The sequence below is a fragment of the Cervus elaphus genome, chromosome 11 (genome assembly GCF_910594005.1).
Source record: "Cervus elaphus chromosome 11, mCerEla1.1, whole genome shotgun sequence".
Lineage (NCBI taxonomy): Eukaryota > Metazoa > Chordata > Mammalia > Artiodactyla > Cervidae > Cervus > Cervus elaphus.
In genome coordinates this window covers 56,795,743-56,819,083 of record NC_057825.1, presented here as the reverse complement: position 1 = coordinate 56,819,083, position 23,341 = coordinate 56,795,743, and the positions used below count along the sequence as shown (strand labels likewise).

The 23,341-nt window shown below is 47.7% G+C and overlaps 1 protein-coding gene across 6 annotated transcripts; it reads right to left on the bottom strand.

Moving 5' to 3' along the window:
- Positions 1 to 3,689: 3,689 nt before the first annotated feature.
- On the bottom strand, positions 3,690 to 22,664 carry THNSL2 (threonine synthase like 2). 6 transcript variants are annotated; one of them, XM_043917837.1, is made up of 9 exons: positions 22,521 to 22,654; positions 20,525 to 20,759; positions 18,068 to 18,262; positions 16,877 to 17,029; positions 13,390 to 13,620; positions 9,655 to 9,803; positions 9,431 to 9,556; positions 6,439 to 6,590; positions 3,690 to 5,942 (listed from the first exon to the last, which is right to left on the bottom strand). In XM_043917837.1, the coding sequence occupies exons 2-9, from the start codon at positions 20,745 to 20,747 to the stop codon at positions 5,717 to 5,719; spliced, it is 1,455 nt and encodes a 484-aa protein (XP_043773772.1). In that variant the 5' UTR covers positions 20,748 to 20,759; positions 22,521 to 22,654; the 3' UTR covers positions 3,690 to 5,716. The 6 variants fall into 6 exon arrangements, with proteins under 6 accessions (XP_043773772.1, XP_043773773.1, XP_043773775.1 ...); XM_043917838.1 differs by lacking the exon at positions 22,521 to 22,654 and adding an exon at positions 21,666 to 22,306; XM_043917840.1 differs by lacking the exons at positions 9,431 to 9,556; positions 22,521 to 22,654 and adding an exon at positions 21,666 to 22,306.
- Between the last annotated feature and the right edge of the window lie 677 nt (positions 22,665 to 23,341).

The window sequence follows — 23,341 nt, the reverse complement described above, 5'->3', positions numbered from 1 at the left end:
ATATTAAAAAGCAGAGACATTACTTTGCCAACAAAGGTCCGTATAGTCAAAGCTATGGTTTTTCCAGTGGTGAGAGCTGGATGTGAGATCATGTGAGAAGGGGGCCCTCTCCTCTTTCCAGGAAGCCTGAGCATGAAGGCTGAGCACCGAAGAATTGATGCTTTCAAACTGTGGTGTTGGAGAAGACTCTTGAGGATCCCTTGGACTGCAAGGAGATCAAACCAGTCAATCCTAAAGGAAATCAACCCTGAATAGTCATTGGAAGGACAGATGCTAAAGCAGAAGCTCCAATACTTTGGCCACCTGTTGCGAAGAGCTGACTCATAGGAAAAGACCCTGATGCTGGGAAAGACTGAAGGCAAAAGGAGAAGGGGGTGGCAGAGGATGAGATGGTTAGATAGCATCACTGACTCAACGGATATGAATATGAGCAAACTCCAGTAGATAGAGGAGGACAGAAGAGCCTGGAGGGCTACAATTCATGGGGTCTCAAAGAATTGGACATGACTTGGCGACGGAACAACAACAACAACCCATTATGATTGGAATCATCCCAATTATCTTCATCAATGCAAACCAACAAGACTTGTCAGTGGCCCAGCAGAGCCCCTCCTGACATTCAGTCTCCCACTGACCCTCGCAGAGGCTGTGCTGGGCACGCTGACCAAGCCTGAACAACTCTAACACTGCACCCAGATCTGTGCCAACACCATGGGGCCACCAGGGAAATTTGTTCTCCAGGAAGAGGCAAGAGAAGACAAATTTGGGAAGCGATTAGTAAAAAACACAAGACAGCTTAGAAGTACTAAACTGTTCAGGGCAGACTAAACTATGTTAATAAGAAGAAGCATTTGTATGGCATTTTAACATTTACCTAGCTACTGGAAATGCATGATCTTATGTAATTCTCAAAATAAACCAGCAAGGTAAGTGTTATAATTAGTAGATGAGGAAACTGAGACTCGGGGAGATGAAACAGCCCGTGTGTGGTCACACTGCCAGTTAGTGGATGACACAGAAGGACAACTTCATCCTGCTTATAACTTCTTTGGTAACAGGATCCTTGCTTTTGCCATTGAGGGGGATGCATGTAAGTACGATTATGTATATGTAGGTATGTGTCTGTGTGTGTGTCTGTGTGCCTTTGTATGTGTTCACAAGGGTAGATGTTTCTTCAGACCTCATCTCACTCCTATCCTTTCCTCCAATCAACCCCAGAATATGGCCAGAATATCCTGAAGTTCCTGTTTCATGCTATTTGTGCAGTGTCCAGTGGCATTATTCTGGGTCCCCTTTCATAGATATATGGTGACCTCTCAGTGCTGGACAGGTCTCCAAACCATCCAGAAGGTGAGGGGTTTTGTGACCCCGTGAAGTGACTAAGCATGCATGCACACCTTATTTAGGGCTTCCCAGGATGGGCCAGCAGAGAGGGGAATGGCACCCCACTCCAGTATTCTTGCCTGGACAATCCCATGGACGGAGGAGCCTGGTAGGCTGCAGTCCATCGGGTCGCGAAGAGTCGGACACAACTGAGCGACTTCACTTTCACTTTTCACTTTCATGCATTGGAGAAGGAAATGGCAACTAACTCCAGTGTTCTTGCCTGGAGAATCCCAGGGACGGGGAGCCTGGTTGGCTGCCGTCTAAGGGGTCACACAGAGTCGGACACGACTAAAGCGACTTAGCAGCAGCAGTGGCAGCAGGGTGGGTCAGAGGTAAAGAATCCACCTGCCCTTGCAGGAGACACAGGTTTAACCCCTGGCTCAGGCAGATCCCCTGGAGGAGGGCATGGCAACCCACTCCAGTGTTCTTACTTGGAGAATCTCATAGACAGAGGAGCCTAGCAGGCTACAGCCCATAGGATCACACAGAGTCAGACACGACTGAAGCAACTTGGCATGCACACGTGACTCCCAACACTGCCCTGAGGGCCTCAGAAATGTGGCAGCAGAGAATAAGGAACCACTGTCTCTGGCCACATGCAGCAGGTCCTGGGTGCCGGGGTGGGGGTGGGGTGGGGGGTGCTGCAGGCAGAGACCTGGGAAACAGGTTTGCAGAAGCCCGTAACAGGCCTCCTGGAGCAGTACGGCTGTGCTGCTCCCATGTAAGGGAGGGTGGAAGAGGACCCAGCAGAAGGGCCACGGTCTGGGGCAGGATGGAGAATGGCAGACCAGAGCAGAATGTGACTAGCTCCTTATGACCTGGGGAGATGAAAAATGCACGTTGAACTTGAAGTCACATGGGGCTCAAGTCCCACCCCTCTGCTTCCTCTTGGTGCCATCCTGACAAGTTACTTCAGCTCTAAAACCTAGTTGATAGTAACATGCATTTCACAACTTGCCATCAGGATTAAATTAGTTGATTTGATGAAATATCACCTGGTGTACAATAGGTCCTTTTAGGGCTGCATTATGACTTTGGTGGGCCCCGGGCACTTTTGCTTTGAGTGGGCAAAAGTATTAAAAAATTTTTGTACTGCTGTGTTGGCATAAACACGAATATAATCCAAGCCAGATTATATTCATTTGTTTCCTTTTGTATGCTGTGCTTAGTCGTTCAGTCATGTCCAACTCTTTGTGACCCCTGTGGACTGTAGCCCGCTGGGTTCCTCTGTCTATGGGGATCCTCCAGGCAAGAATACTGGAGTGGGTTGCCATGCCCTCCTCAGCTTTTAAAAGAAATTAAAATATCTTCATGGACCTGTTAAATATCTCATGACCCCGAAGTATCAGGCCTGTCATGCCTGATGGATAAATAGGTTCAGGGGTCTTCATCATGTTTGCTCTTTAAGTGTCTCAGAAGCTGTCAAGTGCTGAGGTGTAAGGGTCATGGTCATTCTTTTAGGAGGCTCCCCCATCCTCCTGTGTGTCCAGCATTCCTGCTCTCTCTGCACTGAGGGTTATGCTTCAATGTCAAGTTTTTTAGTAAGAGGACGCCCTCTGGCCTCTCCCTTCAAGCCCCTGGACACCACGGAGATGCAGGCCTGGAAGTTCTGATATCGGGTGGCAGGCAGAGATCAGCCTGGGCGACCAGAAGCTCCTGTAGACCTCAGGGCGAAGGAAGGCAGCTTTTTAACTTTTAATCTTATATCGGATCATAGCTGAATAACAATGTTGTGACAGTTTCAGCTGGACAGCAGAAGGACTCAGTCGTACATATACATGTATTCATTCTCCCCCGAGCTGCCCTCCCGTCCAGGCTGCCACATGACAGTGAGCAGAGTCTCCTGGGCTATACAGTAGGACCGTGTTGGTTATCCACTTTAAATACAGCAGCGTGCACATGTCCATCCCAAACCCCCCTTAACTATGGGGAGAAGATAGCTGTGGTGGCTAGATGGCCACTGGGTCCTTTCACAGCAGCCCTCAGAGTAGTTCCAACAGTGCCCTCTAGTGGTCAAAATCTCTCCACACCTGCCATCCAAAGGGGCTCCCAGGGTCCAGGATCTGAGGGTTGTATTGGTATTGGAGTCTTTGTGTTTGTCTAACCCCCTCCCTAAATCCACACCAGAGTTGAACCCAATAATATAAGTAAATCCACAACTATCTGTGGTGTGTTCATGTACACACAAAGCCAAGGTCAAGCTCTAGATCACTGCTGTCTCTAGAAATACACTGGGAGCCACAAGGGCAAGCCCCACATAAAACTTTAAATGTCCTTAGAAAACGAAAAGGAAAAAGATGGAATTAACTTGATATTATATTTTATTTAACCTAATACATAAAAACACCATCCTTTCACCAGATCATTGATATAAAATTACTAATGAGATATTTTAGATTTTTTTCATTAGATGTCTTTGAAATCCAACATGTAATTTACACTTGTGGTCCATCTCAATCAGAACACTGAATCTTCTTGAAAAAGAACAGGCACATGTATAACTGAATCACTTTGCTGTACAGCTGAAACTAACACAACATTAATCAACTATATGCCAAAACAAAGTATTTTATGTACTTCATAAATTTCATAGCTGAAAAAGCAGACCCACATTACCTGCATTTTTCCAGTCATACTTAAAAGTTTTCCAATAACTGAATCAAGTAAGAAATTTTGACATTTAAATGTAAATTAATTAAAAAATTTTAAATTCAGTTCAGACTATTCACATTGCGAGGACTCAACAAATGTTTGGTGGTTCCTGAATTGGGCAGTGTAGGCTAGATCATAAAAACAATAGCAGGGAGAAAGCATGCCCTTGTGGAAACAAAGCATATCTCCCTGTGGAAGACAATTATTTATAAACTTAAAGCCCTTGGCCAAGGTTTCCTGAAATTAGAGGGTGGAAACTTACATGGGGGCATTTGTAAGAACTGAAGACACCCCACCCATGTCCACAGGTTTGCTGTGCTCTAGGGTGGGGGCTGTGAGTTTGCATTTTGGGGAAACCCAAGGACCACACTTTGAGAGTCATTACACAGTATCTGGTAGATGTGCAATCACAAGGGAGCTATGTCCCTGTTCCTGCTGGTTCCAGAATGCACCAGGCACGGTGCTCAACCAGGACTACCAAAGACAGGCCCACAGGCAATCCACTGGAGAGGGGGGAGAAGAGATAAATATAAGTGCTGTTATTATTGCTTCATGTCTATTTTAGCACACAGTGTGTGTAGTTTATATATATATGTGTGTGTGTCTTTTTTTTTTTTTTGCCACACCATATGGCATGTGGAACTTCCCCAACCAGGGATTGAACCTGTGCCTCTGCATTAGAAGCATGGAGTCTTAACCACTGAACCACCAGGGAAATTATACATAGTTTAGTACACATATGTTGGGCTTCCCTAGTGGCTCAGATAGTAGGAATCCGCCTGCCAATGCAGGAGACACAGGTTCAACCCCTGGGCTGGGAAGATCCCTTGGAGAAGGAAATGGCAACCCAGTCCAGTATTCTTGCCTAGAGAATCCCACGGACAGAGGAGCCTGAAAGGCTACAGTCCATGGGGTTGCAAAGAGTGGGACACACCTTATCTACTAAACAACAACAACAAAGCCTCTGACAAGGCAGGTCAAGGCCTCTGGATCTGGTGTGGGGACCAGATAAACTAAGACTCAAGCCAGACCTGTACTAACGGAGTCAGCGGTCCACACCTGCATAGGTTTTAGGGCCTGGGGTCCAAAATCTTGGAGCCAAAGTTGACTCTGAGCCCCAGACTTTCCTTTTTTAAATTTTTATTTATTTATTTATGTATTTACTTATTCATATTGCTTTGCTCGGGCTTTCTCTGGTTGCTACAAGCAGAGGCTACTCTTCCGTGCAGTGCACAGGCTTCTCATTGTGGTGGTCGCTCCCGTTGTGGAGCACAGGCTCCAGGCACGCAGGCTCAGTGGTTGTGGCACAGGGGTTTTGTTGCTCCCTGGCACGTGGGATCTTCCTGGACCAGGGATCAAACTGGTGTCCCCTGCACTGGCAGGCATATTCTCATCCACTGAAACTTTCAGAGGCAGCAGCTATGCTCCTGCACTGTCAGGCGGTGAGTGCATCCCCAGCCACGTCTACAAGAGCCCTCCCCACCTCCCAGGGGATCAGATGCAACACCAGGCGGTGACAGCTCAGAGCATCCCGGGAACAGAGCACAGACCCCCGACCCCTAGAGCAGCCCCCTGAGAACCTCCTGCTCAGACTCTTAATGGGGAGAAGGTGCACCACGCAGCTCACAGGGGACACCTCCCGGGGTCCGAGGCCTAAAGGAAGCCATCTCCAGCTGGGCTATGCCGGGAGATTCTGGAAGCGCCCCTGCCACTGCTGGCTCAGGTCCTCTATCGTGTCCCGGAGCATCCGAGTCCAGTCGTCGCCCTTCCGCATTGGGGTGCACCGTGTCTCCTTGTGCTCCAGGGCGAGGATCTCTGCCGGGGTGTCCAGGGTCAGCCTGGCAGCCCGCACGGCCTCCGGGAACTTGGCTGCAGAGGCCGGAGCCAGACAACAGCGGGGAGGGCTGGGGGGACAGGGGGAGGTGAAAACAGGGGGTGGAAGACAATAGATAGCGGGGCAGGTACCGGAAGAAGGTGAGGAGGGAGAAGAACAGGGGAAGGTTAGAGGTAGGATGGAGAGAGAGAGAGGAAAAGAAACCTGTGTGGTCCCTTGAATTCATCTCTGCAATGACTCTGCTAGCCAACTGCTCCTCCTTTTTGGAGTTCCAGCTCCCTCTTCTGGGACCACAGTCTTAGGACACACCTTCACTCAGCACCCACTATGCTCACAAAACCCATCTGTGGGACTTCCCTGGTGGATCAGTGGCTGAGACTCTGTAATTCTACTGCAGAGGGCCTGGGTTCGATCCCTAGTCAGGGAACGAAGATCTCACATGCCATGTGGGGCACCCCCCCTCCCATAAAAAAGCAAGTTGATTCCTGTCCCCCCTGCTTGGGGAAGAGGATGGGCCCAGAGAGGTCCGAAGGGGTGCCCCCTCCCCGAAACTCAGGCGCCAGTACCTGGGCTGCTGCCTGTCCACCTGCTGGTAATGGCAGCTCACGGCCACGGCCGAGTGAGGACACAGTAAGTACTCGTTCTCCTGCCAGCAGCGGCCCATCGTCTGGGTGATGGCCTCGTCCGACACCGACTGAGATGTTACTGCCTCCGCAAGCTGAGGGGAGTGGGGAAAAGGTGACGAAAAACCCACCACCCAATACAACCATCTGGATACACATCAGAAACTCAGATTGCATGGCTCAGATTCAGCTCAGAGAAAAAGCTAGTTTCCCATGTTTCCCAGCTGTAAACAGATTCACTCAAGTTAGAGGAAGGACACGTTTGAGTTTCAGATCAATACATTGAGTTAGAATTCCGCTCTGAATCAGCAAAATAGCACATATGCTTGTTCAACCACCAAAGGAAACACAGGCTAAGGGCACTCAAGGATTCCTAGTGCTTTGCTGTTAGTGCGCCCCCTCCCTGTAGGTGTGGGAATAGCTTCCCATCAGTTTCCACCCAGATCTCCAGCTTTTCTTTAGGAAAATTGCCCACTACCCTCAGAAAGAGGAAGACTCCCTTTGCAGTGCTCCCTCCGTGTAGATGGTTTATTTGATCATTCTCTGAAAATGCACTGCATGTGCCAAAAACCATGAATATAATCAACGTCAATCAATAAAGACCATGTTGCTGCTGTTTATTTGCTCAGTCCTGTCCGACTCTTTGTGACCCCATGGACTGTAGCCCGCCAGGCTCCTCAAGTCCATGGGATTTCCCAGGCAAAAATACTGGAGTAGGTTGCCATTCCCTTCTCCAGGGGATCTACCCAACCCAGGGATTGAACCCATGTCTCCTGCATTGGCAGGTGGACTCTTTACCACTGCACCACCTGGGAAGCCCAATAGAAACCACAGGTTATTATAAATTGTTTAGACATCTTCCTGACCCATTATGGTTCACAGCAGACAATGAGTGTTTTATTTATATTTGTATCTCTAGCACCAAGCACTGTTCCTGGCTCATGGTCGATAAGTAACATGAATGAATGAATGAACAAATGAATGAATGTTGTTTCAGCAGATGGAGTAACTTCTACATGTACAGCCAGAGAGAGAATGAAGAACTAGGGGATATGGTGTCTGTCTTCACATAGCATCTCATTTGCATGAGGAGAAAGAATATCAAAACAAACCATTAAATAAGCTTAACGTTAGTTGTATTATGGTCTTCATAGTCGTGTTCCCACCAAATTTATATATTAAAGCCCTAATCCCAATATGATGGTATTTGTAGGTGAGGCTTTGGGGAAGTAATTAGGTCATGAGGGTGGAGCCTTCATGAATGGAATTAGTATCTTTATTAGTGTCTCATATTCCCCCATATAAGGATACAAGAAGGAGGCCTACTACCACCCAGAAGGGGACCCTCACCAGTATCCAACCATGCTGGCACCTTGACCTCAGTCCTCCAGTCCCTGGAACTGTGAGAAATACATTTGTATTGTTTATAAGTCACCAGTCTGTGGTACTTTGTTATAGCAGTCCAAACTGATTAAAACAGGTTGCATCAAAGAAGCATAGGGAGACTTCCCTGGTAGTCCAATGGTTAAGACTCCTGGATTCCAATGCAGCGTGGGGGCAGGGTTGATCCCTGGGGGGGAACCACAGGCCATGGCCAAAAAAAAGAGTGGAAAAGAAGCATAGATTCCAGGAGACAAATTCCACACCAGTCTGTATGAGTGACTGAGTCCACAGAACTGTATCTAGTTCTGGGAACAACTCTTTAAGATGGACATTAACCACTCAAAATTACACCATGTAAGGGACAGCTAAAGGAACCAGGAAGGCTTAGCAGGTAAAGGAAGATTCTCTTCAAGTATGGGAATCAGCTCACCAGTATACAGGCTAGAAGGAACAGATTCTGGCTTGACATAAAGAACTTTGTAACAACTATAGCTGATGTGAGGTAGTGAGGTCCTTGTTGTTGGGGGTATACACAGTCTAGATGACCAGTTGGTAGGAATGTAGTAGAGAAAATTAAAGTCAAATTCAATATATGAATTCTTTTTTTTATATTAAATAAGTTTCCATCACCAGGTTACATTAAAATAAAAGTAATCCCTCCCTAGAGGGTTTCCTAGTTGTTCAGACAGTAAAGCATCCGCCTGCAATGCAGGAGACCCGGGTTCGATCCCTGGGTTGGGAAGATCTCCTGGAGACAGAAATGGCAACCCACTCTGGTATTCTTGCCTGGAGAGTCCCATGGACAGAGCAGCCTGGAGGGCTACAGTCCATGGGGTCACAAAGAGTCAGGCACAACTGAGCTACTGAGCCCTAGACTCCTAACCATCTAGGAGACAAAATTTCTCCTTATTCTTTATTTTTTTTATTTAATTTTTTGGCAGTGCTGTGACTTGCAGGATCTTAGTTCCCTGACCAGGGATCAAACTCAGGTCCCGTGCAGTGGAAGCACAGAGCCCCAACCACTGGACTGCCAAGGAATTCCCTCTCCTTCTTTATTTGTTTTTTAAAAGTTAATTGAACAATAGTCTCTGCACATACTGGATGGGGAAAGTGGCTTCCAGTTGTTATTATTGGAAATCAACAACAATAATGAATAAAATAATGATACTTAATATATTAAGCCCTATACTGCCAGGCAGTATACAAAGTGCTTGATGGACTAAAATCTTCAACAATGCCATGAGGCAGGCATTCTCATGATTCCCATTTTACAGATGAGAAAATTGAGGCACAGAGTTTAAGAAACTAATCCAAGGGCTCATCACTGGCTTGGAGTTATATGCATCTAACTCTAAACCAATAACCTCTAAACCAACCACCTCTCCCCATTCAAAAAATAAATCCTCATAAACTGACTGCAGAAGTGTGAGGCTCATAGCAGGTACTCGAAAAAACACCCAAGCATCTCCTTTCCTTGAAAAGATTTTCAAACCCCAGGTCTGGTCTTGCAGCTGTACCCTGTCCTTTCTCCATGGAGTGAGTGGTAACTGACCTTGCTGTGTAGCTCCTTGGGTAGACCCACACTTTTTGTCCTTTCAAACTGCTGCATGAGGGCCCTTATCACCTGGCTGTCAGAGCCAGATAGCAGCCAGAAGATCCTCTCCATGTTGTAGGGAACCTGAGCAGAGAGGCAGGGTCCCAGGGGTCATGCTGACCTCAGCCCTTGTCCACCTCCACCCAACCAACACCTGGGGCAGACCTGCAGACACATCCCACCTGAATGTCCATGGCTGACGCCAAGGTTGGTTTGACCGCTTTGGACAGAGAGAAGTCTCCCCATTGGATGGTCCTGTGGATGATGTCATTGCTGTTCACTGCCACGACCAGGTGAATGGGCAGCCCCATCTTCTGAGCGATGCACCCAGCTTATGAGAGGAGAACAATGGTTTCTTAGACATGACACCAAAATCACAGACAACAAAAGAAAAAATAGATGAATTGAACATCATCAAAATTTAAAAACTTTTGTGCTTTTTGAAGCTTTTGTGCTTCAAAGGACACTATCAATATATCACTATCAGTTTATCACTATAAAAAGACTACCCACAGAATAGGAAAAACCATTTGCAAATCATATATCTAATAAGAGACTTGAGCCGAGAATATATCAAGAACTCTTACAACTCAACAATAAAAATACAAATAATCCAATTAAAAAATAGGCAGGCAAAGGACTTGTGTAGACATTTCTCCAAAAAAGATATACAAATGGCCAATGGACACATGAAAAGATACTCAACATCATTGATGCTGTTGTTTAGTCACTAAGTGGTATCCAACTCTTTTGCAACATCTGTAACCCACCAGGCTCCTTTGTCCATGGGATTTTTCAGGTGAGAATACTGGTGTGGGGTGCCATTTCCTCCTCCAGGGATCTTTCTGACCCAGAGATTGGCAGGTGGATTCTTTACCACTCAGCCACCAGGGAAGCCCACTCAACATCATTAGTCATCAGGAAAACACAAACCAAAATCACAATGATACACCACTTCATACCCACTAGGATGGTTAGAATCAAAAAGACAGATGATAACAAATATTTGTCAGGATGTGGAGAAACTGGAACCCCCATACACTGTTAGTGGGAATGTAAAATAGTGCAGCCACTTTGGAAACCTGTCCAGCAGTTCCTCAAAAAGTTAAGCACAGAGTTCCAGTATAACCCAGAAATCCACTCCTGGTTTGTATATACTTAGGATGACTGAGAACAGATCCACACAAAAACATGCACACAAATGTTCATAGCGGCATTATTCATAACTAAAAAACTGAAGCAACCCAAATGTCCATTAACTCTTAAATGTATAAACAAAATGTGATACATCTATACAATAAAATAGTATTCAGCCATAAAAAGGAATAAAGTACTAACACATGCTACAATATGGATGGACCTTGAAAATGATATCCTAAGTGAAAGGAAGCTAGACATAAAAGGCCACATATTGAATGATTCCATTTACATAAAATGTCCAGAACAGGAAAATCTACGGAGATGAAATAGATTAGTGACTGCCTAAAGGTGGGAGAGATGAGGGAATGACTGCTTAATGGAAACAGGGCTTCCTCTTAGGGTGATGAAAATGCTCTAAAACATTATGGTGATGGTTGCATAAATCTGTGTGCACTGAAAATTATTAAGCTGAATACTTTAAACGGGTGAGTTGTATGGTATGTGAATCATAGAGCAATAAAGCTGCTACCAAAAAAAAAAAAAAAAAGGAGGAAAGAGTAGGAGGGGGTTACTGCACCCTGATGCTGTTCTCCATGCCAAACCCTTGCCCCCACCAGGTACTGACACACACCATTTGCAGAAGAGAAAATGGAGGTTCTGAGAAGTTGAAAGACCCACCCAAAGACTGATTTGGGCTTCCCTGGCGGCTCAGATGGTAAAGAATCTGCCTGCAATTCGAGAGACCCAGGTTCAATCCATGGGTCGGGAAGATCCCCTGGAGAAGGGAATGGCAACCCATTCCAGTATTCTTGCCTGGAGAATCCCACGGACAGAAGAGTCTGGAGGGCTACAGCCTATGGGGTCACAAAGAATCGGACACAACTGAGCTACCAATACTTTCACTTTCAGAGCCTGCTAAGCGGCAGAGTGAGGATGTGAACTTAGAGGTCTAAGTCTGGAGCACACGCTGAGTCCCCAGACCAAGAGCCAGCGCTTTCAGGCTGAGTCTCCTGGAAAGGGGCTGAGGGAGGACAGAGCAACAGCCATTGTCCACCCTAACAGCAGCTCCTGTTTGCGTGAAACCAATAAGGAATGCCTCAGCCCGAGAGATGGAGAGCCCAGAAAGGTAACGTGGTTTAGGAAGGTTCCTGTTTCCATGAATAGTTTATCTCTGTGAGTAAGTAAAAGGAGTTAGGGATACCCACACCACCCAATGTCACTCAATTTTGCAAAGCACTTTCACAGTCTTATTTCATGGGATCCTCAGTAAATGCCATGATATCCTTGTATGACAGGGAAACAATGGAGGCTTAGGAGGTCCACGGGCTTAAAGTCGAGCAGCTAGTTCTTGATGGACCAGGGCTAGATCAGAGATCCCTCTGCAAATGTTGCTTTTGTGCCAGGCACTGTGGCAGATACAGGGCACAGGCAGGTGGTACCATTCCCTGGGGAGTGATGCAAATGGGCAGTGTGGTGGGCTTCACTCCATGGACAGGTAAGAAGGCTGAGCCATCCTGTCTAACAGCCAACTCATTCTTTCCATCCCTGTGTTAGCTGAAGTCAGAAAGATTCCTGGGCACTAAGATGCTTTCATGGTCTCACCTAAGCCAACCTGGGCACCCATCAGAAGCGATGCCACTAACAGAACCATCAGAAAAAAGTCACGTCCATCAAGAGGCAGCCTCACAAGCTCAAGAGGGCGAAGACTCTGAAGCCAGCTCGCCTGGGCTGCCATCCTGGCCCTGGGACTGACCAGTGCATAACCAAGGACAGGCCGTCCAAGGAGTTCTCTGTGCCACAGCCTCCTCATTGTAAAATGAAAGTAACAGTATCGTGCCCCTCACAGGCCCATGTGAGGATTAAATGAATTGATATGAGGGAAGCATTCAGAGCACTGCCTGACACATAGTCAGTGCTTGATCAACGTTCCTATAATTATTACAGGAAACGATTTTCATGCCACGCAGCTTTATAGCACTCGACCTTCACAAAGTTCACACACACACAGAATCTAATTTGAGCCTCACGTTCATCCTGAGAGATATGATAAGCGGTCTAATCTCCCTTTGATAGCCAAGGAGCTGAACCTAAGAGACAGCCGTTCAGCTAGTAAAGGACAGAACTGGAGCCAGAAGCCCAAGTCCAAGACTCTTTCCACATCACACGGTCTCTGAGGAGAACACGCCATGCCAGGCGAGCCCTTATCCTCAGAGCAGGGAGCTGGCCAGGGCTGGGAGGAAAGTCCACGTTCCTGGCAGAGGGCTCTGCCATCCGGGAACGGCAGCTGAACCTTCACCTCATCTCCCCACACTCTGCTGAGCGACACATCAGATCAGGCGGCTGAGCACATTGGGGTTAATCCATTGCTCTCCCCCTGTGGCAAGAGGCTGGGATGTCCTCCCAGGAAGTCAGGGGAACATTTTCTGGAAGGTTCTTTTGTGTAGTTCCCCATCACCTAAGACCCAACCTGGGCTTCCGTGGTGGCTCAGTGATAAAGAATCCTCCTCCCAATGCAGAAGACTGAGGTACAATCCCTGGATCAAGAAGATCCCCAGGAGAAGGAAATGGCAACCCACTCCAGTATTCTTGCCTGGGAAATCCCATGGACAGAGGAGCCTGGTGGGCTACAGTCCTTGGGGTTGCAAAGTGTTGAACATGACTAAGCGACTAAACAATAACAAAGGACCCAACCTAGGTTATAGCCAAAGGGTGGCTGGGAGGACAAGGACCATGGGCATTTTTCTGGAAAGCCCATTTCCGTCCAGGGGTCTCCTCACCTGCAAGGTTACCAGCAGCCCCTGTTGGCACGACCACCTCCACAGGGGGCAGAGGGTGCGTATCTAAGGATGGTGCACACCGGAAATAAGCGAAGAAGTGGTGGGCTATTTGCACGAGGACCCGGGACCAGTTGATTGAATTCAGACTCATCAGGTTGTGCTTCTTGACAAAGGCCACATCGGCAAACACCGTCTTGATGGGCTCATCCAGCTCATCGCTGTTACCCTCCACTGTCAGGGGAGAGAGGAGAAGTTGCTGTCAGGAGCACGGAGAACCCCCAGATGGTCAGCATGTGCCCACAAGGCCTTTCAGACTCAGCCCATCCCACTGGGACCGTCACTCAACCCATGGCTCATATCCTTATGGTCGAATGTTTCTACCATTATCTAAAATTAGATATTAAATGTCAACTTTCCAGGACACTGGGGAAGAATTCCTCTTTGTAGTCTATGCCCTCTTCCCCAGGCTCTGGGAACAAGGACAGGATAGTTTATCAGGTTGTAAGATGGTGAGAGGCTGAGCTTTACTCCATGGTTCTCCATCAGGGGCTGAGGGGAAAGAGCTGCTCTTCCTATGGGGTCTGCCCTTGTTCCCTCATTTAGATCAAAGGGTGGATGTTCTGCCCTTGGCGCCTACGTGGCAGGGAAGCTGGCAAGGGCAGGATTTCTCCTTAAGCTGGGTGTGTGTGCACTTTAATTTATGGATGAATTATTGGGTAATTGCTGGGCAAATTAGCGCCTAGTCCAAGTTGCACCCCTCAACCCAGTCCAACCAGCAATCAAGCCAACATTAACCTCTTATCTAAAACCTGGGTCTATTTCTCCATTGAATCCAAACTTGGAGGCCGGAGGGGGATAAGATTACTGGGGGTAAATGCCAGAGTAAGCATGGAGGTTACCATTCATTTCCCCTTTCATCATGGAGTAGCACTGAGACTGCAGGACTAACTCCAGATCCATGTTACAAGGCGGATATTTGCTGGGGTTCAAGGAAAAGATTCACTGCTTTCAAGAGACAGCCACAGGAAGAGAGACCTGGTTACCTTCAGTAACCATCATGAACCACAAAAAGCTTGAGAATTGGGGAAGATGGAACCAAGATTACTTGGCTCCCAGAAGGCAGTGAAACAACCAGTCAGAAGCCCGTTCCATTTCTAGACTTACAAGTACATGAGCTAGAAAATATTCCTGTTCAAGTCAGTCTGAGTTAGGTTTTCTGTTACTTCCAGGCAAAAAATATCCCAATAATATATAACTAGCATTGGCTGATTATTCTGTGCTTAAGAAGAATCGAACAAAAAAAAAAGAAGAATCGAGTATATAATGTACAATGGATGTTAATGACTTCAGAAAACATCAGTGTCTAAGACACAACAATCCAGGTGACCCATCTCTGCTCCCTGAGCTCCCTAGTCCAGGAGAAAACACACACCCACTGCTAGCTCCCGAACTAATGCATATCCTCCTGGAAACCAAATCAGAAGATTCCAGAAAGGAAAGGAAGAACTTGAACGGTACTGTTGTGAAATAAAAACTAATTTAGGCACACTTATGACATACTGTATTCATCACCATCCACATGTCTGCCACATTTTTCTAATGTGCACTGTTTTCCAACTCATGATCAGGAATGATGCTTCTATACATGCCCTTAGATAAAAGACTTCCAACATCTGTATACAAGGAGAGAAGGATGCAGGTCCAGAACAGAGGCACAAAAAGCTATTCTCTGATCTGATTCTAGGGGCAAAGGCAGTCGCAGACCCATAAATAGCAATTCTGGTGCTTAGGGTTTAACAAAACCCCTTAGGAACCTGAATCTTGTGCGTTAAACCCTTGCCATGACTGCAGGAAAATGTAGCCAGATGCTCTGCTCAGTCACGTCCAAATCTTTCTCGACCCCATGGACTGCAGCCTGTCAGCCTCCTCTATCTATGGAATTTTCCAGGCAAGAATGCTGGACCGGGGTGCTGTCTCCTACTCCAGTGGATCTTCCTGACCCAGGGATCAAACCCATATCCCTTGTATCTCCTGCACTGGCAGGTGGATTCCTTACCACTAGCGCCACCTGGGAAGCCCAATATGTGGCCAGATATGGGCAATGAATCACCAAGGTTAATTCTGCCAACACTTGCTTTAGCTAAACAATGAACTTTTCACTGGAATGTATATGGGTTTGTTAAAGAAAAGAGTAGAAGAGGCTTTTTGTTTGCTCTTGAACAAATAGACAAAGAATACTCATGCTACTCCCCTGGGTAACGGTTGTTTTCACTGTGTTTTTGGTCCTTGACAAAACTGGTGTTATATAAAACATCATCTATGGGATTATAACAGGAGGCCAGGTCAGCTATAGAAGGAGGGTTTTCTGTTACCACATTTGTTGTCCTGCTGGGTGAGTGACCAAACCAAGTCAGGCTCCCTAGACAGCTTGCTCTAGGCCACACTGCACAAAACTTCACCAAGATCTCTATTGTTCATTTTCCTACCCCTTCCTTGGGGCTCCCTGGAGTGCAGTGGGGTGTGACAGGTAGAAATAAACAAAAAAGTATACAAGTGTGTGTTAGTTGCTCAGTCAGATCCAGCTCTTTGCAACCCCATGGACTGTAGCTGGCCAGGCTCTTCTGTACATGGAATTTTCCAGGCAAGAATACTGGAGTGGGTTGCCATTCCCTTCTGCAGGGGATCTTCCCAACCAAGGGATTGAACCTGGGTCTTCCACACGGCAGGCAGATTCTTAACTGTTTGAACCACTAGGGAAACCCACAATAAAAAGTATGGCTCCACTCAAACTCACCCTGTCTTCCTACACTCTTGGGCTTCATAATGATTAAATGCACTCAGAATAGATGGCCAGACATTAAGATTTTTTTGCCTTTCTGCAAGCATAACATGCTATGATTCATGATGTGGTTTAGGAAGTAGGAGTCACGAGCCACAGGTACCACTGAGTAGCTTCCTATTTTCAATACTTAGACCTGCTAACCAAACACATTAGTTGATTCAACACTGAAAGGGAGGGTGTGAGCTGCCAACACATAACAGCACATTCTCTCAGAGGGCAATGTGCTTTTGCCCTCTGAACTTCAGTGCCCTGGAAAAAAATCCAAGTCATGTGGCTCAGGCTATGGGTCTGGGTGGCTGCCTTGCAGACAAGGCACAAACAGGGTGAATGTACATGGAGGTGGCATTCTTTGGGGTATAGGTTTAAACCTGCACTTCGTTGGATGTACTATTTATTAGTAATGGCTTATGCACCAGTCACCTCCAATAGTTTCTGAGACTGTGTAACCACTAGCCTACTTAGGGCTAAGTCAGGGCATATACCAACCTCAAAATATCACTGATGAAGGACGGGAAGGAGAGAGAAAGGAAAGGAAGAAGGATGCTCAGCTAGACAATTGATTAGTTTGGTTCCAGTCCACCTCCCAACATAGAGCCACTCAAGGCAGGGCCACGCTGCCCCTGGAACCTCAGTCCCAACACTCACCTCCGAACACGTGGACGTTGTCTCTTAGCACTGTTGTCATCTGGAGCTCCTGAATCTTTGTGCAGTGACCCTTGGGCAGCAGAACAATGATGTCCACATTTTTTGCCCCATGAACACTCTCAATGGCAGCACTTCCTGTATCCCCAGAAGTTCCTGGATGGGAAAAAGGAGGAACCCTCCTCTTTAGACAAAGGGAGATGGAAAGAAATGGGCCCCTAAAGCACAGTTGCCAAGTGAGGGGATACCCTGGAGGGTAGGAACCCAGGGTCCTTGAACCTCCAAGAGACCCATGGATAGAAATCAAGGCACCTGTGAAGTTGGCACCATATCATCTATGTATTTTATTTATTTAAATTATTATTCTGAGAAGATTCCATGGCCTCCATCAGTCTGTCAAAAGGGTCCACAGCACAAGAGAACATTAAGAACCCTGCTCTTAAATTAGGAGGTTGGGATTAACATATATATACACATATTTAAAACAGGACTTCCCTGATGTCTCAGTGGGCAAAGAATCCACCTGCAATGCAAAAAACACAAGAGATACAGGTTTGATTGTTGGGTCAGGAAGATCCCCTGGAGAAGGGAATGGCAACCCACTCCAGTATTCTTGACTGGGAAATCCCATGGAAGGAGGAGCCTGGTGGGCTACAGTCCACGGGGTCACAAAGAGTCAGGCACAACTGAGCACTTCACCTATATAAAACAGACCACCACCAAGGACCTAGTGTATATCACAAGGAACTATACTCAATATTTTGTAATACTGAGAAATCCCATGGACAGAGGAGCCTGATGGGCTAGAGTCCATGGGGTCGAAGAAGAGTCAGACACAACTTAGTGACTAAACAACAACAATAGTTACATATAACTGAATCACTGTGCTGCTGCTGCTGCTAAGTCGCTTCAGTCATGTCTGACTCTGTGCGACCCCATAGACGGCAGCCCACAAGGCTCCTCCGTCCATGGGAGTGTCCAGGCAAGAACACTGGAGTGGGCTGCCATTGCCTTCTCTAATCACTGTGCTGTATTCCTGAAACTCAGAGGTATTATAAATCAATTTTTTTTAAAAGTTGCTCTATAAGAATCGGTAGCACACTCCCCAAGAGACATCAGTGGAGGGCACCCCATGGGCGGACACCGGCCAGCTGGGGTGTGTGGGGCTCCAGGGCACGTGCCCACAGTGCCCACCTACAACCACGGTGATGTGTCTCTTCCTCTTCTGCAGGAAGTACTGCAGGAACTGTGCTGCGCAGCACAGGGACATGTCCTTAAACGCATAGGTGACCCCGTGCCACAGCTCCAGCACGTTCAGCCCGTTCCTCAACCTGGACAGGTGCACCACCTCTCTGTGGCGGAATCTGCTGAAGGCACGATCAATCAGATCTGCAGGGGAGGAAGGGAAATCGTACAGTGAAAACGGCATTCTCTCGTCCTCCTCTAGGGCTTCCCAAGTGGCACTAGTGGCAAGGAATCTGCCTGCAAGTGCAGGAGACGCAAGAAATGTAGGTTCGATCCTTGGGTTGGGAAGATCCCCTGGAGGAGGAAATGGCAACCCACTCCAGTATTCCTGCCTGAAAAGTCACATGGACAGAGAAGCCTGGTGGGCTACAGTCCATGGGATCACAAAGAGTTGGACACGACTGAGCACACACATACACACACACACACACTCGTCCTCCAAGTTCATTCTTAGTCTCTTTACACTTTTAAATTTGAATTTTCTATCTTGCTACCAGATAAAAAGACCTGAAATTTTTATCATAAAAGATACTGTGTATGAATATAATTGTATAATCCTAGGGGGAAAAGTTTGGAAAAACATGAACCGAACTGTTCATGGATTCCTCACAGTGATTCTCCCAGACAGCAGAATTGATGCTGTAAGACTTTCATTTTTTACTTTATAGGTTTCTTCACCATTTGGATTTCTTGTGTGCATGTATTCCAGTAGAGATTCAATTAAACAATCATGCAACAAACAAATCAAGTATCTCATCTCTTCTAATTTTCCTTCCTAAAGATAGAGAGTTGTTTCTTTGTTTTTGCATTACTTAATCTCACGCCTGTGATGCCAGAAACTTGGGATCCTACCTAAAGCTAAGCCCATCTAGAGTAGCATTTCTCAAACTTTAATTGGCAAACTCGTCTCCTGGGATCTTAAAATGCAGGTTTTGGATCAGTAAGTCAGAGGAAGTAATGAGAATTCTAACACATATCCAGGCAATGCCATCAGTGCTGGTCACTGAACCACATTTAAAATTTTTTTATTTATTTTTATTACACCCAGAGTAGCTGTGCGTGGGCTACTCTCTAGTTGGGGTGAGTGAGCTAGTCTCTAGTTGCACTAGCAAGCTTCTTATTGCAGTGGCTTCTCTTATCGCAGAGCACAAGCTCTAAGTGAGCTGGTTTCAGTAGTTGTGGTACACGTGCTTAGTTGCCCTGCAGCATGTGGAATCTTCCTGGACCAGGGATCGAACCTGTGTCCGCTGCACTAGCAGGCATATTCTTTACCACTGAATCACCAGGGAAGTCCCAAACTACATTTTGATTTCTTTTCAGTCTCAAACTCTCACCATTAGGTTATGGATTATATTATACAGTTGGTCCATGGGCCAGCAGCACTAGTATCATCTGGACGCTTGATGCATGCATGCTCAGTTGCTCAGTCATATCTGACTCTTTGCAACCCTATGGGCTATAACCCACCAGGCTCCTCTGTCCATGGAATTTTCCATGCAAGAATACTGGAGTGGGTTGCCATTTTCTCCTCCAGGGGATCTTCCCCACCCAGGAATCAAGAACCTACGTCTCTTGAGTCTCCTGCATTGGCAGGCAGATTCTTTACCCTGTACCACCACGGAAGCCTGGATGCTTGACAGGAACACAGAATACTCAGGCCTGCCCCAGATCTACTGAATCAGAATCTGCATTTTAACAAGGTTCCCAGGGACAATCTGTGGGCACATAACAGTCTGAAATGAGCTGGTCCAGAACACTCTCAAAGTCCCTTCTGGAATTACCACTTGAGGAAATAAACTAGCAATCTGTGGGTCTGGGTGCTTTATATACTGTGCTGTGTTATATGTTATATACGTGCTGTGTTATGCTGTGCTTAGTCGCTCAGTTGAGTCTGACTCTTTGTGACCCCATGGACTGTAGTCTGCAGGCTCCTCTCTCCATGGGGATTCTCCAGGCAAGAATACTGGAGTGGGTTGCCATTCCCTCCTCCAGAGGATCTTTTCAACCCAGGGATTGAACCCAGGTTTCTCGAATTGCAGGCAGATTCTTTACCATCTAGCCACCAGGGAAGACCAGGAATGCTGAAGTATATGCAAGAAGGAAATATTCAAACATTCAAGCATCTCATTCAAGGTCAATGGTGAAATCTCTAGTCTTGAAAAGGTTTTTTAAAAACAAATTCTCTGCCGATCACTTTGGCATTTCCCACACTGGGGGTGGGAGTTGGAATGGATGAAACTCTTTGAGGATTTTTCCAACTCTGGGATTTCAGAGCCTGGGAAAAACTCCAAAGTTTGGGAAAGATGACTAGGGATCTCCTAGGGGTTAAATGATGGATTTGCAACTCTGGGGTCTGGGCTGGCAGAATAGTGAGGTGGGAGAGAAGAAAGGTAGAGGGGTGCTCACCATTTAGGTCATCTCTAGGAATGAGCTCAGGTCCAATGAAGAGGCTGCACAGCTCCTTCACCAAGCTGGGGTAGGAGAGCATGCTCCACTCACGCAGGGTCTCTCTGCTCAGCTGTGGAAGCTCCTCAGGCATGTAGAGGCCCCCGTCCGGAGCATAGCCAGAGAAGAGTGCCCCCTCGAAGTCGATCCGTGGGGCCATCCCCCGAGTGCTGACATACCACATGATCCCGGGGGCCTGCAGAGGACCAGCCCCAGAGGCACTTCATCTCCAAGCTCAGTACCCCATGGGGCAAAGCCCAAGTACACCCAGCTCCCTCAGCTAACCCCTGGGCCATCACTCATCAGGCACGCATGTGTGCTAAGTCACTTCAGTCGTGTCCAACTCTTTTGCAACCCTATGGACTGTAGCCTGCCAGACTCCTCTATTCATGGGATTCTCCAGGCAAGAATATTGGAGTGGGTTGCCATGCCATCCTCCAAGTGATCTTCCCAACCCAAGGATCGAACTTTGAGTCTCCTACGTCTCCTGTATTGGCAGGCGGGTTCTTTACCCCTGGCACTACCTGGAAAACTGAGAGTCAAATGGTTTGACTTTAACTGTTGTTTAAGCAGTTAAACGTGTTTAACTTTAAACATGGTTTTTCAAGTAGTCATGTAGGGGTGTGAGAGTTGAACCATAAAGAAGGCTGAGCGCCAAAGAATTGATGCTTTCGAAGTGAAAGCTGGAGAAGACTCTTGCGAGTCCCTTGGACAGCAAGGAGTTCAAACCAGTCCATCCTAAAGGAAATCAACCCTGAATATTCACTAGGAGGACTGATGCTGAAGCTGAAGTTCCAATACTTTGGCAACCTGATGTGAAGAGACAACTCATTGGAAAAGACCCTGATGCTGGGAAAGATTGAGGGCAGGAGGAGAAGGGGGTAGCAGACGATGATGGTTGGATGGCATCACAGACTCAATGGACATGAGTTTGAGCAAACTCTAGGAGATAAAGAAGGACAGGGGAGCCTGGCCTTCTGCAGTCCATGGGGGTTGCAAAAAGTCTGAACAGCAACAACAAACCAGAGAGAAAAGCCCAGAAGCAGAAGCAGCTGCCACAGGACGTGGTGAACTGGTGAAGTTAACCAAGAAAATCAAGCACCTGGGTTGGACTGCTGAACGGGGACTCCAAGCATAATAAGGGGACTGGACTAATGACCCCTGGCGGATGATTGTATAATTTGCCCCTGTGACTCTGCTGGGCCTTAATTCCAGCGTGGAGACGGGTCAGAAAATATCCGACCAATAATCTGGATGAAGAACAAAGGAAACAAGAGATGGCCGCCAGGGAAACATCTCAAGAAGGGCTCCTCCTCCAGGCCAGGAGATTTTCTGAGCAAGGATGTGGGCAGGGCGGAGACTTAAACCCGGGCGGCCGAACCCCGGGCGGCTATCCGTGCGCCCCTGGAATGGCGGCCAAGGCAGGGCCATGGCAGGCGCCGCCAGCCTCTCCAAAGTCACTGGCGCCAGTCCTCCGGCTGGCCTGGCCCCGGGCCAGGGCGTTTTTGATCAGGTCTGCGGGATAAAGTTCCACTCCCAGCCTAGGAAAACCCAACAGGCTTCTTAGTGTCGGGGCTCTCCGAGAATTGCAGAAATCCCGCAAAATTTTCGAAGCGTCGGGGACCCTCAACCCTCCCAGGTTTCCTCCAAGTCGCAGCGCCCGAACTAGAGGCTGAAAAAAAGGGGGAAGGGAGGCCGACCCAGCCACGCTGAAGACAGGGTTGAGCGAAATCGCGAGACGTTTCGGAGCTCAGAAGTCTCGCTTCTGATGAGCTCCGAGAGGGCGCCGCGATCGCCGGGAGGCGAGGCGGGGAGGGGACCCGGGGCCGGCGCGCCCGCCGGAGGCTCGGCCGCTGGGACGGCGGCTCGCGTGGGGCGGAACCCCAACCCCCACCCCGGAATCGGCCGGCTAGGCTGGATGGTGCGAGGGCGGCAGGGGCCGGGGCGGAGTGGTTACCCGGTCCCAGGCTCCGGAAGCGGCGGGGCTCGGCCCGGTAGGCGGATCGAGCGCAGCGGGCGTGCCAGGCTCCGGTCTTGCGGGCGGGACTCGGCGGGCAGCGTCCAGGCTTCAGGTCGGAGGATGCATCGCAGGGCCTCATGGGTAGGGGCCGAGGGCGGAATAAGTGGAGGAAGGGACGGGAGGGAATGAACATGAGACGGAACCTTGTATTCCACATTTGGCCTTTTTAAAAACCACTTTGCCAAACGTTTTATTCAGCCTCTTAATCGTCACTGCAGCCCTGGAAGTACCATATCGCCTCATGTTTCAGATTAGAAAACTGAGCGCCAGGTGGAAAGAAGGAAGGCCCTTAGCTTCGCTGGGCTTCACGCTTCCCACCTGCAAAAATCTCATGGTTGACGAGCTATTTCTCAAACTAGAGCTAGTGCGTCAGGAATTCAGAATCCACGAGGATTCATGACATCGTTTGGTAGGAAAACACTTTCAATTAGGCATAGATCTATTCTAGGGGTTTCCCTATAGCTCAAGGGACTAGATCCGATAGACTAGTGCCTGATGAACTATGGACGGAGGTTCGTGACATTATACAGGAGACAGGGAGCAAGACCATTCCCGAGAAAAACAAATGCAAAAAGGCAAAATGGCTGTTTGAGGAGGGTTTACAAATAGCTGAGAAAAGAAGAGAAGCCAAAAGCAAAGGAGAAAAGGAAAGATATACCCATTTGAATGCAGAGTTCCAAAGAGTAACAAGGAGAGAGATAAGAAAGCCTTCCTCAGTGATCAGTGCAAAGAAATAGAGGAAAATGATAGAATGGGAA

Bases quoted from the DNA above. Each gene is read 5' to 3' on its own strand.
- THNSL2 (XM_043917837.1), bottom strand. From the start codon at position 20,747: ATGTGGTATGTCAGCACTCGGGGGATGGCCCCACGGATCGACTTCGAG. The intron at 18,263-20,524 runs GTGAGCACCCCT...CCTCCCCTGCAG, and splicing joins TCCTAGAGATGACCTAAATG to ATCTGATTGATCGTGCCTTC. The intron at 5,943-6,438 runs GTACTGGCGCCT...CTGTCCCCCCAG, and splicing joins GTGGACAGGCAGCAGCCCAG to CCCTCCCCGCTGTTGTCTGG.